Genomic DNA, 18,718 nt, shown 5'->3' with positions numbered 1-18,718 from the left:
AGCATTTCTTGGGCAGTATGGTCAGTGATGATGGGCATAATGTTTGGAGGGTCAAAGGCCACCCATCCATATGAGGAATGAGCATGTTCAGTGGGCACACCTAGGGAGGCTAAATGGAGAAGCATTGAGTATCCTGGAAGGTAGCTTGGCTGGAATAGGAGCCTTCCACGTTTTAATTCCTACTTGTATACAGTCATACCTTGGTTCTCGAACGTAATCCATTCCGGAAGTCCGTTTTACTTCCAAAAACATTAGAAAACCAAGGCTCGGCTTTCCATTGGCTGCAGGAGCTTCCTGCACTCAATCAGAAGCTGCGTCAGACGTTCGGCTTCCAAAAAACATTTGCAAACCAGAACACTTACTTCTGGGTTTGCGGTGTTCGGGAGCCAAAACGGATGAGTACCAAGGCATTCGAGAACCAAGGTACAACTGTGTGTACTAACAGCGAACTTTCTTTCTGTGAGTGCTGAATCTTATTTAACTAAACTGGCATCATCCACCCACAAGAGGGAGCTGTAGGCTTGTTTGTGGGGAGAAGGGGGACCCCAAAGTTTGCAACAACAACAACAAAAAACTGAAACCCCAAAACAGTGTGCACTGATACTGTTCAGTGCACTTGGAATGGACTATTCTTAAAGAAGCGGGGGGGGGGGATGGGATGGCCTATCCCTACAGGGGACATGGCTGTTTGGCTGGAGCCCTGAATTGGGCTCTACATTGTTTTGTCACCTGATGGCTCACTTGTATATATTTATAATACTACTGTGTTTTTGCTGGATAGTTTACCGGAACATTGCTCTCATCCCACCTGATCTTCCTGAAAAGCTTGCTGCACTCCAGGCCATGGAAGAAGACATGAAAACTGAGAAAGAGAAGGTAGGGGACTGTCAGGGAGAGAATATGCTGCCTTACTTGCAGCAAGAATGTTTTCAATCGGGTTTTCATATAAGAGGTAATTTGCCCAGTCCCAAAAAGCATCCTGTTCTTAGAAGCCATCAAAACATATCCAAAACATAAAGTTCATTGTATCAGCACTCAACCTTTAAAGTTACAGATAGATAGCCGTGTTGGTCTGCCATAGTCAAAATAAAAAAATCCTTCCAGTAGCACCTTGGTCTTGTTGGTCTTAAAGGTGCTACTGGAAGGATTTTTTTATTTCAACCTTTAAAGTGTTATGAATGGAATATATTTTGACCAACTTCTTAAACACCAAGGTGGGAGGGACTTTCTTGAAGTTGCACAGTCAATTGGCCACCATTGAGAGCACCCTACTACAGGCATCCCCAAACTTAGCCCTCCAAACGTTTTTTGGGACTCCAACTGCCATCATCCCTAGCTAACAGGACCAGTGGTCAGGGTTGATGGGAATTGTAGTCCCAAAACATCTGGCGGGCCAAGTTTGGGGATGCCTGCCCTACTACTTGAAACAAGCTTCTGGGTATCAGAAATCCAAGCCACTTAAATTGAAAGCTGAGATTTTGAGAACTGTAAGCTGGTTTGCATGCTACTTTAATGGCAGAACTTGTAGAAATGATTTTATATTTCTGATTTCCAGCAATCCGTCATTTCTGAATTACAGTGATGTTTGTTAGCTACAGGAGGTATCGGGTGCTCACAATTCCTACCATGGATGAGATCAGTGAGACTCAGTTGTTATTTTTCTGTGCTTCTGCAAATTGCAATTTAAAATAGAATGTGCACTAGCTGCTTGAAGCTCAGTGGAGTATTTGGGTGGGCCTAGTGTGGTTCCCCTGTCTGTCTGGGTCACAGTGACCACCTAACTTCACCAGGCTTAGTTTGATCCTGCATCCTGTTGTTGTCATTTCCTTGAGTCTCCTGCTGACGCTTTGTCAATTGCTCAGGGTCTAGTTTTGCTTGGCTGTAGCAGTAAATGTGCTGAAAATAAATCTGCCTTCAGGATCGTTAAAGGGGATTGTTATTTAATTATAATTGCTCCCCCCTTTTTTCTGAATATGATGACAGTATTCCCAATGTCAAGCTCAAGCTTTCTCTCCTTTTTTTGTAATTCTTAGTTCCTTTAACAGGGGAATTCATCACTCTACTATTTTCCCTTTACAACGTTACTATTGCTCATGCTCTTCATTTAGCGAACATATAACCTTTTCAGTATATTCACAATGTAGTCATATAGTTTACTTTTGGTTGCTGTTGTTGAGGTGTCTTTAAGGGTCTTTAAAAGACGTGCTCTGTTTTTTTTTGAGATGCTATGGGTGGTGGTTAATCTTCAGCCTGATTTTGTGACTCTAAACTTGAAACTCAGCCAGTAGAACCCCAATGTTGTGAATCATGATGATGCTCCAGTTACCAATGAATCAGTTTAATATTCCTCATAGGAAGCACCTTCTAAATCTCTAGACCTGAACCTTAGCTCTGGTATATGTGGATGTAAACTATCTATTGTTTACAACACGGGGAGGTGAGGATGTGCCCCTTTCTCCCAGGGACTTTCCATAAAGGAAAATTAGTTTTTCATGACCAAAGTTCTTCAAGGCAAGTATGGCTTTTGATCCCCCTACCCCAATTGTGATTCTAGTTAAACAAGATCCAGAATGTACTTGAAGGAGAGCTGGCAGAAACAGATGACAAACTGGAAGGAGCTGGTCAGATCAACATGCAGATAGGTTTTCTGAGGTAAATAAGTAGCCACTAGACTAGAGGAAGCCACCAAATAGGCGAGTCCAGTCTCAGTCTTATCAGCTAAAACATTGGCCTGTCATGTTTGGTGTCACCACAACAAACTTAATTGTGGAGTTACGTAATTGTTTGCTGTACAGTGGGAAGCCAGAATGGGATCTTTACCAGTTAATAGTTCCATGGAAGTTGAGGGATCTTTCTCAAGAGTGCAGCTGAAATAAGATGCCACAAAGAATTGCTCAGTGAAAATTAGAAGTGGTTTGAAATTTCACTGGCTTTCTAGCATATACACACTTTAAAAAAGTGTGTTTTGAATTTTTTTCAATCATATTTTGGAATGTCATCGGTATTTTTCCCCCCCAGGCAGATTAAATAGAAAACTCTGTGTGTGGAGCAGCTTTCTCTGACCTGGTGCCCTCCAGATGTTTTGGACTATAACTTCCACTAGCCCCAGCTAGAATGGCCAGTGATCAACTTCCAACAATGGGAGTCGTAGTCCAGCAACATCTAGAAGGCAGAAGGCTGGCAAAGTAGCTCCTTTGCTTTATAGCACCAATGTACACACAGAAGAAGGGATGCGGGTGGCGCTGTGGGTTAAACCACAGAGCCTAGGACTTGCCGATCAGAAGGTCAGCGGTTCGAATCCCCGCGACAGGGTGAGCTCCTGTTGCTCAGTCCCTGCTCCTGCCAACCTAGCAGTCCGAAAGCACGTCAAAGTGCAAGTAGATAAATAGGTACCACTCCAGCGGGAAGGTAAACGGCGTTTCCGTGTGCTACTTTGGTTCGCCAGAAGTGGCTTAGTCATGCTGGCCACATGACCTGGAAGCTGTACGCCGGCTCCCTTGGCCAATAAAGCGAGATGAGCGCCGCAACCCCAGAGTCGGCCACGACCGGACCTAATGGACCCTTTACCTTTACCTTTACACACAGAAGAGATTTCAAACACAACCACCCAAACCCGTTAATTTGTAACATAGTTAGAAATTACTTAAAACATTTTCATGCTGCCATATATAGATATATAGATATAGATATATAGATATAGATATAGATATAGATATAGATATATAACAAAATAGATATAAAATGTGAATGTGCAGAAATGAGTTTTGAGAGGTATTGTGACAAGGCCAAACTCTTAAAGGGTGTGAGTACACCACAGAAAGGTCTTGCATCCCCCAAATAAATCATGTGTGGGGAGATAGGGAGGCCTAAGCAGCTGCTTAAGACTGGGCCCAGTAGATGGAGCTGAGGCTTGGCAGAGGTCAGTGTGGGAGCCCCTTTTCCAGTTCTGGCATCCCTCTTGTAAAAGAACACCATACAATTAAAGCACCAGTATACCACTTTAACTGTCGTGGCAGGCTTCTCCCAAGGAATCATGGGAGTTGTAGTTTGCTAAGAGTGCTGTGAGTTTTTAGCATACCCCTCACACAGCCACAGTTCCAGCACTCTCTTAATAAACGTCAGCGACCAGTATATGAGTGCTTGTGAGAAGATCACGGAAGCTACTGACATGCAGTCCCTCCAATAGTATGTCTCTGGCTGTGAGGAAGTGTGATGTGATTTCATTGTTTTTGGGGCTTCCTTTGCTTTATTGACTGGCACCTTCTGAGGGCAGGAAAAATGATCACCTCACTTCACTCTACCGCCACATGTAACTAGGATGACTCAGTTACGGTTTGGCAGTGTCTGCATCTATCCCTTGGGTGCCAGGAAGGAAGGAAGGAAGGACTCAAATGATGGACTTGGTCCATATTGTTCCTCTTGTCAGGGGCTTAATTACAATTGTGTGGGAAATGGCTCCCATGCCTCTAATTGTAAGTGTGAATGTGCTGAGCAGCCCAGCACTCCTGGGTCAGAATCTCTGAAAGAAGGAACACTGTGTAGATATATTGTGAGTCTTATAAATGTTGATGGATTCGTCATGTTCTGAAATATGGAACATCCTTTATGTTTTATTGTACTCACAGTTTTCTCATGTTAATTTTAAAAAGTATTAAAAGTTTTTCACAATGCAATAAGATAACAACTACAAAAACTACAAACAGAACAAGTAGAATATGGAGAGTGAACTCGCAGTTTTCTAAGGGACAATTGCCATAAGAAACACCTGGCATTCCTAGGAGACAGTTGTCATTTGTAAACCTTAGAAAGAGATATTTTAAGCTCCACACCCCCAAACTTAAAGTTCTCTAATTCACAGCCGTGAAGGCCCCTGCAAGTGGTCTGTCTTCCTCAAATTGATTATGCATTTCTGGAAAAAAGTAGCTAGAAGCCAGGATGATTTCACATATCGTTGGGGCATTTTGCAGTGCAATGTGACTTGATTACAAATAAATATGCCAAAGCAAACCCCCTACCCTTGAAAGCTGGCCAAGAAGGTGCATTTAGGGAGTGATTGTGGTCTAGTTTCAGTGACCCCAGTTTACCCCAGAACAGTGTTGTGAGTGTTTCTGATTTCCTAGAGACACACACTCCAAAAACGACTTTCTTTTTCCTGTTTGGTGAGTAACTCCTCTCTATTGTTGTTGGCTTTGCGGTACAGAGCAACAGTGCAGGATATAGAGAAAGAGCTAAAGGAGCTCAGAAACAAGCAGGATACGGGGAAAGCCAAGCTGGAGCAGTCAGTGACCGACACTGCCATCTACCTGCAAGAACAGGTCAGCGAGTGGAAATGTGAGGTCTTTCTTCCTGGCTGCCAAGAATCAGTCACATGGTTTCCCCTGGCCATTAGTTTGGTTTCAGGTCTGTTGCCTGCCAGATCTCCTCTTGAAACCTCTGTGCTTTGCAAGGGCTCTGTAGAGGTGGCTCTTTCACAGTGAGAATAAAAGCATGAGACTTAGCTTTCTAAGGCAGGAGCCAGACAGGGCCAAATCTGCTTGGAAATTCTAGGAAAGAATATTGGTCCAAGTTCTTCTGCTGACACCTTAAGCTGACAGCCACCTTGTAGTTAGCCAGGAAGAGTAACAGTAAAGAGGGAGTAAGAATCTCTTTCCAGTGATCAGCTTGCCAGACACACTTCTTCAGGTTGCCCTGAAGAAGTACACTCCTAAAATTGTAACTTTCTTGTACCGTTGGGTTCAGCTGTGTCATTGGGTTTGCTAAGCAGGAGTTTGCAATGATGCTGTCCTTGATTTAATAAGCATGCCCTGCTGTCATGAGGGGAAGCCCACAAGCCTAGGAACAGTTTTGATCTAATTTGGGAGGACTGATTCCACTTTTGCAAGTAGATAGGTAGCTGAGAGTTCTCTGGGCTGGCTTAGGATATATGTCCCTGCAGGATCCCCACAGTTGGTACATGGACAGCTGCCTGTTTTTATTTTTAATGAAAAGCTCCCTTCCTAATCCTCCAGATAAGGGAGGCTGCCTCAAGCTCTGGCTGCTTCTGCTCAGTGGGGCAGACTCTGGTTGCCTTGCTTTCCTGCTGCCTTGCAGGGCCTTTTGCTCTGGAGTTGCCAGTGTTTTGAACCAGCCCCTGTAGCTTTCTGCTTTTAACAGCCATTTGTTTTGCAGCTATGAGCAGGTATTAATCTTTGGCTCCATGTTGTGTAAAGCATCACCTGCTGTTTCCCACATACCGAACCTCTTCTAGAGGTATAGAGAAGGAGGCCAAACTGTCCTGTTCCTCTCCACCAATGGTAACCCTGTTTCTTTCCCATAGCCATCCAGTTTAGTTTTTTGGAATGCTCACTTTCTGCTGTTGTGGATTTGTAAGGGAAGTCCTACCCACCCATAACCTCTTATTGGCTTCCCACTGACAGTCAGATGAGTAGCTTGACTTTTGACCATTCAGCATCAAAGGTGATGAGATTAGTTCATTTGTCCCCCCCCCCCAAGCATCCCCTAAATCATCTATGCAAGTCCAAATGTGGGAATTCCCAAATAAAGTGATGGAGGAACCATGTCGTCAACAACCCCAAAGGAGGTTTTCCCCAAAGAGAAATGGGGTTCTCTAAGCCTCTGTCTGCTCCTGCACACTTCCACATTTGAGGAAGCTGTGGGAGCTCAGACCCAGTGGTGCTCCCTACATTTCACGCTGTTGGCTTAAGACAACCTGGGATACTTTTAAAACTGAAGGGCAAGGTGCTAAAATGCCCCAAGTTGCTTCCAATTAGCGATTGCAACAATGAAACTGTAAAGAAGTTACCAAATAATTACTAAAACATCCACTGCATTAAGCAGCTTGAATAGGCATGGACTAGTAAAACGGTACTTGCTTGGGGAACAGAAAGGTTCAGCAGGAATAGATCCTCGGTGGAGCAAGCATTCCACAGATGGGGTGCCACCATGAAAAAAGCCCTTTCCCCCAGCCTCACTTCTAAAGTCAGGAATACCCAGGGAAGGGCTTCAGAAGGAGATCTTTCGGCAGGTTCCTGCTGCACTCCCCAGGGAATCCACTCCTGCCATGCGTTCTCAGGGAGCTCCAGAGCAGCTGCAGCAGCCAAGGGCCTCATGTTTCTGACACCTTTACGATACCCATTTGTAAACAGATGCAACTTTGCCATGAGCCACACCAGATGGGAATGAGTGAAGTGCAGAAGGGTGGCAGTGTAGCCACAGCCTGATCCTAAAGGGGTCCGTGTTAGCTAAAATGGCATCAACAGTGGCACAGAAATCCCAGGCAAATGCCCTTGGCAGTAAGAGATATTTGTGAGCGACTGTGTAGAGGCAGGGGGAAAGGGAGGGGACTGTAGAGTGTCCTGTGTTGGGCAGTGAACCAGCACATGGTGAAATAACTCCTTGGTCACCGAAACCTCCATCCGCTCCCCCTTGACAGCCTGAGAGCTAAACCAGAGATTGCGCTAAATGCATCTGTTCAAATTGCAAGGGGGCAAGGACCAATTTTCATTGGACTGCAGAACGTGCAGAAGACTGGCTTAACTCATACAAACCCCCATAGTCCTAACAAAAATCATTTTCACAAATCTTGCTATTAACTCTGTGTGTGGAAGAGCTCCTACTGGCACCAATGAAAGCTTCCCTTCCAGAGTGAATAGAAACTTTGGCTTCTAGGGTATATGTCATGTCCATATTGGTCCGTGAGAGTTTAGCAGACCCTGCTTTCTAAAACTTCCACCCCATCTCTAGTCATGAGCTCTAGAAACTTTTATCTCTTAAGATGCCACTGGGATTCTTGGCATTATGGTTGCGTTGCCAGACCCTGCCTGCTCCTGCCTGAAAATAACGTAGTAAATTGTTGTTGGTGTCCATCTGTCTTGAGAGACAATGGAGTGGGCCAATTAGAGCAGCACGATATAGCTGCCGCCACCCGTACTCGACCCCAGTTCTGTGGAAGATAGGAAACATTTTGTCGTCTGATTCCCTTGTCTAAAGCTGGACTCCTCCTTCTCTCCCTTGCCCACAGTTAGACAAGCTTAGAGGTGTCATAGAGAACATGATGGCTTCCTCGTCCACGCTGCTGTCCATGAGCATGCCGCCTACCCCGGAGCCTGGGGTGGCTCAGGTCCAGAGCACATGTGCAGCTTGCAGCTTAGATGTCAGTGAGAAGGTTAGCCAGCTGTTCAAGCGCTATGAGCAGCTGCAGGACTTGATTAACAACTTCATGTTAAGGCAGGCAGAAGGCAAACTAGCCAAGAAACCCAAGCACCGCCAGGTAAGGCCAGCGCAAGAACGTGTCCTCAGGTTTCCAGGAGGAGGGCAGAGGGAGGAGTTCAGGGGGCTCTGTGTGGATGCTGAGGCCTGATCTGAGACTTAGTGGTAAGGCCTGAAGAAGGCTCATTTGGGGAGTTACGTGCTGGGAAGCCGCGGCACACTGAGGCTTGGAAGCAGAAGCTACAGAATCATAGAAGGGCTCTCCAAATGCATGAGTCAACCTGCTGTCCTCAGACGGCATTATGTGTGCATCTGTATTCATATCATTTATTATCCTGCCCATCCCTAGAGACGGGATCTCTGAATCCCTCTCCCATCCTCCAAAGGGGCATAGAGAGATTCTTGTCCTAGGTAACATAAGCAAGGAATTGAACAAGCCATCCTACCATAGATAATGGTTATGTGAATGGCTTTTTTGTGATTCTGTTTTCTCATATGGCATCTTTTTGTTCTTTGTGCTCTGTGACAAAGTGCCAGGATTTGTGCTTTCTTTTGTATGCTGAAAGTGCATTAATATCAGCACCTAGGGGCAGAATGGAAGTACAGTGCAACATCAATGATAACCAGGGGCAGGGGTGAGAACAACACAAGTGTTTCCATCCAGAGAGGAGACACCCACAGGTGTCTGCTCCTAAATACAAAGCTATTGCTTGATGGTGTACGGTCATCTTCAGGCTGTAGTTCTGATCCAATGTAGATAAAATATGCATTGCACCAAAACGAAAGGGAATTAACACACTTGGGGAGGGATTTAATTAAGGAGACCCATGTCAATGTTGGCTTTCATTACTTTGTTGCCTTTGCAATCAGGATGAAGAGATGCTCAACCAGATCCAAAGCACCATCCTGCAAGTTCAGGATGACTGTGAGAAGCTGAATGCCACCGCAGGCACTCTTGTAGAAGATCATCGCCAGAAGCAGAAGGAGATCAGTGTAGGTGATCTTGACGCCAGGTTAGAGGGTCAAATGACATGGGACATTCCCAATGTTGTTGCTTCACAAGGATTTGGTGGTGCTTCCTCCAGGGAGAAGCAGCTGGCTCTCCTCCCTCTGCTTAAGCAAGTGCAAAGCAGGTGACTGAGGCCATGAGACTATAGCGGTGGCAGCAGTACTGGATATCCAGCTGGGTTTGTTGGCATTTGGTCCAGGCAGCTACAAATCAATCAGCATCAGCAAATCACCTCTTACAGCAGATATGCCAACATTTGGTATGGGGGGGGCAGCCTATTCTCCAGGGGCCATCGTGTTCCCTGCCACCCAGACCCCTCATGGGAGAACCAGCTGTATAATAAGCCACCAAATAGCTGCCAGCCAGATTGTCCAAAGAAAAAGGAGTGATACTAAGATGTGCAGTATCTTGGCTCCTTGCTGCTGTTGAAAATAACTTTGTTTTTTCTTACAAGTGGGTAAGAGTTCTATCTGATGTTCACTAAACTTGGTAGGGTTGCCAGGGGCCCCATCAAATCACCCTGTTGCCCTCCTTGGCAAGTAAGCATCCTCCCACCCCCACTCTGCCCCCAGTATCGATTCCCAAAATGTTGAGCTAGTTGACCTAAAGCATGCTTTGTCAATACACTAGCCTACAGTCTGTTATCACTCATGAGATAGAAGCATGTTTGGAATGACAGTTGTGTGATTTGCAGTATTTGGATGCAATGAGACCTTGCAGAACATGTGCTAGTAAATGAATATATATATATAATTTTAAATAAAAGTATAGTGGGAATGAAGAACTCTGTGGCCTTCCAGATGATGTTGGACTACAAACAACTCCCATCATCTCTGATCATAGGCCATGCTGCCTGGGACTGATGGGAGATGAAGTTGGAAACATCTGAAGGGCACCAGATTCCTCTGCCCTGCTGAGTAGGAATGTGAGTCTCTGGGTAACCACCTTTGATTATTTTGCTTTGTGCTCTTTACAGATGTTGTTCAAGTCCCTGGAGAGACTAGAAAATGTAAAAGCGGACAAAGACAGCCTAGTGATGGAAATTGATGTGGTGAGGAGTTGTACTTGATAACACATCACAGTTGTCCCATGCTCATCGAGCCATGGCTAGGTGCTCCTACATAAGCTCTACTTGCAGAGGGAGCTAGCGTATGAAGTAGATGAGGCCTGGATTCTGCTCCCAGCTCTGCAGCCAACCTGTAGGGCAGTCATTAGCCGTTTGCATCCTCTTTCTGGAGTTGAATGGGGATTCTGTGGCTTGCCATCCTTATAGATTGGAGGGAGATGCTCTCTGGACATGCACACTCAGAGCTACTGATGGGAAGGGTGGGGGTGTTCTTTGTGATACAGATCTTACCATAGATATGCCCCCATCTTTCCCCCTACTTTTCCAGAAAGCAGATAAGGCTGCCCTTGCTGCTAAGGTCAGCCGTAGCCAGTTTGATGCCACCACGGAGCAGTTGCATAAGATGATGCAGGAGCTGTTGAACAAGATGGCTGGGCAAGAACAAGATTGGCAGAAGATGCTTGACAAACTCTTGATTGAAATGGACTCCAAGGTAAGCAAGGCTCTTGCCTTGCCCATGATTCACAGCCAGGCCAATGAGGGCATCCCAAAGTGCCGAGAGCTTCCCATGTTTGCGGCTCAGTGCTGCGGAATGTGGCTGGGAGTACCCAGTGACTCATGCAGAAGCACATCCCTTTCTGCCCTGTTCCCAACACTTACTGTAAGTGCTTATGCTGGTGAGCCAGCCATGCATGTCTCATTGCTCGTGCCTGTCCCTGCCAATCAGGTGAGCCAGGGTAGGCTGAAGGGTAGGAATATGCATGATTCCTGCCTCTAAATACTGGCTTCTAGTTTGTTTCTGGACACAATTTGAAATGCCAGCTTTTACCAGTAAATCTCTATAAACAGGATGTCTGAAGTAGGGATGGACAGGCCAGTCTAATTGCCAACCAATGTGTGTTTTACATGTGTTCACTCGTGGGTCCCATTCTATCCCATTTCTGCATCAATCTTTTTAATGCATATTTTTAAATGTTGTTTTTTTCTGTTTAATGTGTTTGATCACATAAAATACATATTTGTGTATGAACTTTGTCCTTAAATACACATTTTTTAATGCATTTCAGTATTTTTATTATCTTTAGCCTGAGAACTATATTGCAAAAATAATAAGGGTGCAAAAAGTGGAGGATAATTGTGTTCTAATCTGCTGTCCAGGAATGCAAATCAGACTAGGTCACTTGAAAATGACAGGTCAAATGAAATAGTTGGGCATCCCTAGGCCGAAGGCTTGCCTTCTCCTATAGAAACCTGCCTGTACATACCAATTGTCATCTGAGGCTCTTCTCTGCTAACCTGCCTTCAGAACCTGGACCTTTTTCTTCTTTCCCTTTTAAGTTTCTTTTAATTTAAACATACAAAACATATGAACATTTCCAGTCTTTACACACCATACAATTATTTTAAATGTTCTAACTCACTCCCTCTCTAAAACAATGCAGTGTAAGTTAATATGCATTTTTGTATGCTAATATTGCCATCCAGCCATTAATTATTTAATATAGCTTTTATGGTCTTTCATACTGTTTTCAAAGTATCTCATTTCAGCAGTGAGAAAGCGTTAAATGACCCTCAGTTAAATCTTTGCTTCATTTAATTGGTAAAGGGGGAACAAAATATTTCAATTTGTTCTTCTGTCTCTCCACACCCCCTGCCCATCACAGGGTCTACCCTGTGGTGGCACCTCACCTTTTGAAATGCTCCGCCGGGGTATCTCCTCCATATCTAAGGCCTTTACCACTTAGGCACTGATTAATGACTGTGCCATTTTCCCAGCTTGTGTTGAAATGGATGCACAACTTTTCTGCTGCAAGCTGCCTTGAGCACCAGAAAGGTGGGCTGAACAATATTTTGAATGGCAGCAACTCACTCAAAGGGGCAGAGCTTCAGTGCTAGCTTCCCAGCGGTACCGCTTCTAGGATTGGTAGCGTTGCAGCTCTACCCTACCGCGCCAGTGCCTTGAACATGCAGCTCTCTCCAGAACTGTTCTGTCCCTTTCTGTGCAGCTGGACCGCTTGGAACTGGACCCCTTCCGACAGCAGCTGGAGGAGCGCTGGAAGGATATCCGGAAACAGCTGAAGGAGAGGATGCCACAAGAAATAGGAGACGAAGCTGCTGGGATCAGGAGGTAAGAAGGTCTGAAAACAGATAACTCTTATCTTCCAGTAGACGTATGATAACAGCGGGCAGATATCAAGCCAAATCTGATGCACGGTGCCACACGTGCCTCACGTTTGTGGATGTGGTGTGAAAACGAAAGCCTCCAGCATGCCAATGCACACTGCCTACAACATGCTCCTTGGAACCGTGTGCTGGTTTTATAGTTGGGTCTTAAGTAGAGGAGCAGAATGCTGAGACACTGCCTGTCAGGATAAGATGTGTTGGCTGGACCATGGCCCTTTGGCCTGGCCTGACCTCAGCGCACTTTGTATATCTAGTATGAGTTCCTGAAAGAAAGGACTTTGGAGTAGTTTGTACCCTAACCTAGCACTTTGAAGAGAATGGTTATTCTCCAGCAAGCTGGGGTCCATATGTCCTACTTCTCTACTGCACTCTTTGGGCTCCAGGTATTTGTTTTTGACACTTACGCTGGGAACAGTGAGCCCTGTTCCAACACCAAAAGCCTTGCCGAAGATGCTTTCTCTACACCAGGTAGGCAACCTAAGGCCCGTGAGCCGGATGCAGCCCAATCGCCTTCTCAATCCGGCCCACAGACGGTCCAGGAATCAGCGTGTTTTTACATGAGTAAACTGTGTCCTTTTATTTAAAACGTATCTCTGGGTTACTTGTGGGGCCTGCCTGGTGTTTTTACATGAGTAGAATGTGTGCTTTTATTTAAAATGCATCTCTGAGTTATTTGTGGGGCATAGGAATTTGTTCATTTTCCCCCCAAAATACAATCCGGCCCACCACATGGTCTGAGGGACAGGGGACCGGCCCATGGCTGAAAAAGGTTGCTGACCCCTGCTCTACACCATCCTTGGCTTTTCTCTCTGCTCAAGCTCTGTTCAGAAGTTTTTGCTGCTTCTAGGCATAGTTAGTAGTTTGTGAAACAATACACCCTTGGCTTGAAGGAGTATACCTTGCCTACCTGCCTATATATCTATTCTCCCATGCCATTAGGTTGCCTAGAAACCTCTGCTTTCAAAGAGTAGAAGTTATGATTTGGGAGGGGGGTGCTTAAAAAAAAACTGCTTTGGAAGACTGGAAGCCTTTCACATTTACTATTGCAATATGATTAGAGTAGGTCTGGGGTCAAGTGTGTCCCTCCAAGCCTCTGTCTTACTCTCTTTACTCTCCCCAGAGTACACCCTCTCTTCTCACTGGTTCCAGGAAGTCAAAGGAGTGGTGGAATTGATAGCTCAGTTGGTTAGAGTATGGTGCTAATAACACCAAGGTTGCAGTTGCAATCCCCCTATGGGACAGTGGCATATTCCTGCATTGCAGGGGGTTGGACTAAATCATGGGTAAGCAAACTAAGGCTCAGGGGCCGGATCCGGCCCAATCGCCTTCTAAAACTGGCCCACGGACAGTCCAGGAATCAGAGTGTTTTTACATTACTAGAACATGTGCTTTTATTTAAAATGCATCTCTGGGTTATTTGTGGGGCATAGGCATTTGTTCTTCCCCCAAAAAAAATGTAGTCCGGTCCCCCACAAGGTCTGAGGGACAGTGGACTGGCCCCCTGCTGAAAAAGTTTGCTGACTCCTGGACTAAATGATCCTCAGGGTCCCTTCCAACACTACAGTTCTATGATTCAGGCCCCCCCCAAAGTCTGTTGATCCTCCTTGAGTGTTTTTGCAATGCATTTCTCCAGTAAAAACACACACACACACACACACACACACACACACACAAATTTGTGTATGTTAGAGTACAAAAATGCATTGTGTTATGGAAAATTGCCAGCAGAAATGTGTGTGTTAGGTAAAATTACATATAACATGCACATCTACAGAGAAATGTACACAAAATTTCAAACAGTTTTTTGCCTGGACCTTCCCCCCTTCCCTAATGCAAACTAATGTGGAAAAGGGGCAAACTGAATTTTAAGACTGGAAAAGTGAGAAACCGAAACTGATAATTTTGTTCAGATGGGGCTCTGAATCTTGGATGTTCCCCTGCCTATAGGCATCTCAATCGCACTCTGCTGCATAGCTTTTTTGGGGGTTTTTTGTTGTTGGTTTTTTTGAAGTCTTTTGGAAGGAGTGGCCCAGTTGGCTAGCTGGCACTCTCTCATCCCTCCACGTTGTTGTCAATGGATACTCTTTACTTCACTGCTGCAAGCTGCATCACCCATGTGTCACCACCAGAGGGTGGTGGTGCTTGCGACGCGTGGGGACATGGGGCACAGCTCACTCACCTCGAAGAAGGGAGAGTGAATAGCCTCAGCGATGGAAACTGGCAATTACGAATGCATTCTGCTGGGCGGAGGGTGGTGGCACAGTCAGCAGCCCCCATACTGTGTGCCCGTTATGTAAGAAGATAGAGACTGGATCCAACAGCTAGGCAGGCCGCCTCCCAGGCCTTGCTCTCTGCTTCCCTCCACATCCTTTGAAGGAACGAAACAGTGACTGTACTTGAAAGAGTGGAGGAATAAGGTGCCAGCAAATGCTTTCCGACAAGAAGCATAGTATCCCCAGGCGAAGTTGTGTGTGCGCAGTTAATTCCAGCTCTTCCTCCAGGGCGATCTTCAAGGAACAGAGAGGCTTGAAGCTGCTCAAATCCTGCCCCATGCACCAAGTACTCTTTCCCAGCAGTAGCTGGTGGTGCCAATTCCTGACTCATAACCCCACTCACCGCTGCTTCCTTAATGTCAGTCAGTGGGATTAGGTAAAGGCGTGTCATGTTTGGGAGGGAAGGATCTCCATAGCTACCTGATCTCCACTGGAGGAATCTGCTTCCCTCGAAGAAGGAAAAGGGCGGAAGGGAATAGAAGTACAGTACAAAGTGCAACCAACGTGCAGTTTTGAAGAGGGGAGTACAGTGGTACCTCAGGGTTAAGAACTTAATTCGTTCTGGAGGTCCATTCGTAACCTGAAACTGTTCTTAACCTGAAGCACCACTTCAGCTAATGGGGCCTCCTGCTGCTGCTGCTGCTGCTGCTGCGCCACTGGAGCACAATTTCTGTTCTCATCCTGAAGCAAAGTTCTTAACCCAAGGTACGATTTCTGGGTTCACAGAGTCTGTAACCTGAAGCGTATGTAACCCGAGGTACCACTGTACTTGTTTTCTAAAGCAGGTTGTTGACGTTCTTTTCCAACTCCCAACGTTGTTTTCACATGCAATTTGACATTTAGATTTTAAAAATGTGTTGTTCTAAAATATCGAGAATGATCTCCTGTTGCTCTCTGACAGCTCCCCAGGTGGTCAGTTTTAAATAGGAAGCACCCATGCTGAGTGTTAGGATACCCAAGTTAATTCCACACTGTTATGTTGCTACCCAGGCAGTCAGAAACTACATAGGAACGGGGTAAGAAGGCAGCAGGTGAATGTGCCTGGCCTGCTTGTGCTGCAGTGTGCGAAAAGTGCCTTCTGCATCTCCTCCTCATCCACGGAGAGATCTGTGAGTGCCTGGTGTTACCAAGCACATAAGGAGCTCCCTAGACACAACTTGTGTTGCTTCTTCTTCTGCTGTTGTGAGTCCACAAACCTTTCAACTTCAGGGCATCTCCCCCTTCATGAAAATGTGTGTACAAACTATCATTTTACTCTCCTTCGCACGGACCTTTCAGGCAGACATTTGCATATCCTGTATCAACGCACCCCCCCCGGCACCTGCTCTATACTCCCATTGCCGTAATTCCTTCATTTGGCCTAAGCATCTCTTTTTCTACCCAAACAGGAGACTCCTGGCCCATTTCCACTGCATCTCTTGCGACCGACCTTTGGAAATGGTTGTTCCTGGCCCGTAAGTCCATGTGTGGAACTCTTATGGTGCTTGTGTGCTTATGCTGCTGTCCTGGGCTCCTTCAGGAGGAAAGACAGAAAATTAACAATAAATATTTATAGGGGTATGTGGTGGTTTAAAAATAGGTGCAGTACAGGACTTGGAAGCCGGGTGATTTGGATTTGAGTCCTCCTTGCTCAGCCATGATGGGGAAACCACAGCCTCCAACTGGTAGCTTGGGAAAAACACATCCCATCAGCCAGCCCAGGGTCCTGCATGGCCTGCCCTTCCGTGACAAGCAGATGTCAGCAGCTGAACCAGGGACGACTTCCTTGTCCTGTAGCTGCTTCGTTCTCCCACCCCTCCCTTTGCTTAACCTGGCTGCTTATTGTCTTGGCAGACACATCACTACACTCCCTGCTGTGCCAGGTTTACCTGCTCACCAATCCCTCCGGCCATACATGGTTTATGAATTGGAACAAATCAGGCAGCTGAACCGCAGGTACGCAGAGGACAAGGGGCTTCGGAGGGTTTTTTCTGGTTCCTAGCTTGTGTGTATTTTAAGAGGCAGGTCAGGTGGGAATTGGACGGGGCACAGATTTGGAAATAGGGGGCCTGCTGGGGAAAATGAAACTGAGAAGAGAGCAGATGCAAAGTGCCTCTGGCCTTGGTGATATTGCTATCATTCTGTTGGGGGAAGGCAGGAGTGGCAGGGAAATAGCTTGCAGCCCAAATACTCCTGCCTAGCAAAACAAGATTTTTCACTGACAGGTTGGACAGAGGGAGCTCCCCCATTTCCTCTGCCCCATTTGCATGTGATGAAAATGGGGCAATCGTTTCAACAAACTGGCAGGTAGGAGGGCAGGGCAGGGAATTAGTCTCTGTTGGTGTGGCGAGGCTTTTCCTGGCAGCTTAGTGGATGCCATTGTTTGTTTCCTACAGTTCTTTTGCAAACAATATTCTGTCACCATGTAGCAAAAAAATACAGTGGCATCTGTTAACCAGAGGCTAAAAGAAATAACCCCAGTGCCAAAGTTAGGAAACCGGTGGTGGAAGGAGGACGGGGATATAAGGGGGTAGGTGGGGGTGAATCCCTCCCTTTCCTCCAACCATCCCTCTCAAAAATTGGCTGAAAGTTTCCTTTGGGCAATCTCTCAACACTTCCTTAGATAGAAGTGTTGCTGGATGGGGCAGTAGACCTCAGCAACCCCTCCATTTGTTACACCCAGAGGATCTTCTGTAGAAAATGTGTCCCATTGAACATGTGCCCTTTGCTTTCTAGATTCTTCATAGCTGTCAGTTTGAGTGAACCTGGTCAGGTCCTCCCGGGTAGCATAGCTCCACGTAAATGTTCTCACCAGTTCCTGCTTTCTCACAAAAGGAGCGTAAAATGCGAGCAAGGCATGCTGGAAGCAACAGCCCTGCTTAACAGTGTGATTTCTCTTTTCCGTTCTCTTTCTGTGGCTGTTTGCCGTCTCCTTGCTCTCTGGCTTGTGCTGCTGCACCCCACCTTTCCCCTTCCCATCCTATTGTACCCCACCCTAGTCTGAAGTTAGGACCTGGTGTTCGTTTTGATGCACTGGAGAAGAGTGCGAGTCTCAATAAGCTGCGCCGCATCCATTCCAAGATGCTCATGGATATACAGAAGGTGCAGAGCCATTACAGTGGTGGAGCAGCGAAGGTCAACGCTCAGATGATCAGGGAGATGCTGCAGGCCCAGTGTCTTGGCTCAACCCCGTATGGCAAACGGTAGGAGAAAAGGTCTTGAGCAGTTGAAGTTCATAGCTCCAAAGCAACGAGAAGCAAAGTAGGGCTGGCACTCAGTTTGAAGGCACCCGGGACAGATCAAACTCCACGCCCCACCCAATTGCGGCTTCCTGGCCTCACCCACCGTACCCCACTTCTGCCACCACGCCCCAGTTCTTGCCGAACCTGGTGCGAGCCAAGGTGCTTCTCTGAGTGTTGCTCCCCCAGGGGAAAACCAAGCAGCAGCCAGAACACAGGAACACCCTGGCTCTTGCCAGGACACTCACCCAAATATTGCTGCTTCCTTGGCTTCTCCACCTGGAGGCGGGGAAGACGAGCAGCAAGGCTGCACACTAGAATGCCTCCTCCTCGGTGGCAGGAGTGGTGGAGAAGGCCATTTTATTATCCCAGAATGAGTCTGGAGGAATAAAAGATGTTGGTGGCTCAGGCCACTTTGCTCAGTGCTTCTTTGATGAGTATGGAGTTGGGTAAGCTACATTTAAAAAATCAAAAGGGGAGGGCAGCAGTGTCAGCTCCAGTGGGCTTTCTGGGGGTTCTGGGCCCAGACATTTACCCCATCATTTCAGGTGCTGATGCTGGGCTTGAATAATGCTTCATTACGCAGCCATCCTAGGGATTTCAAGGCATGGACACAACAGAACACCACCTGTTCAGAAATCCCTGAAAGTCAGATTTATGAAACAGTCATTAATACTTAGCTAAATCTCTGGGTCGAGCTCCTAGTTAATTCTTTTTATCCAGGTGGATATTCCAAATAGGGTGTAAACAATATCAGCTT

At 46.3% G+C, this 18,718-nt stretch overlaps 1 protein-coding gene across 1 annotated transcript in view; it reads left to right on the top strand.

Moving 5' to 3' along the window:
* Window positions 1-18,718, top strand: part of QRICH2 (glutamine rich 2) — a 45,262-nt gene that overhangs the window by 15,451 nt on the left and 11,093 nt on the right. The window contains exons 6-16 of the mRNA XM_080993586.1: window positions 782-876; window positions 2,555-2,652; window positions 5,201-5,315; window positions 8,021-8,269; window positions 9,079-9,201; window positions 10,194-10,268; window positions 10,612-10,776; window positions 12,290-12,411; window positions 16,129-16,194; window positions 16,574-16,675; window positions 17,719-17,922. Of these exons, the coding sequence (XP_080849712.1) occupies window positions 782-876; window positions 2,555-2,652; window positions 5,201-5,315; window positions 8,021-8,269; window positions 9,079-9,201; window positions 10,194-10,268; window positions 10,612-10,776; window positions 12,290-12,411; window positions 16,129-16,194; window positions 16,574-16,675; window positions 17,719-17,922 (1,414 nt within the window). The remainder of the gene's footprint in view (window positions 1-781; window positions 877-2,554; window positions 2,653-5,200; window positions 5,316-8,020; window positions 8,270-9,078; window positions 9,202-10,193; window positions 10,269-10,611; window positions 10,777-12,289; window positions 12,412-16,128; window positions 16,195-16,573; window positions 16,676-17,718; window positions 17,923-18,718) is intronic.

The sequence above is a fragment of the Podarcis pityusensis genome (genome assembly GCF_964106645.2).
Source record: "Podarcis pityusensis genome assembly, chromosome: 2".
NCBI lineage: Eukaryota > Metazoa > Chordata > Lepidosauria > Squamata > Lacertidae > Podarcis > Podarcis pityusensis.
Note: the sequence above shows the minus strand (reverse complement) of the source record. Positions and strands in the feature narration are given on the sequence as shown.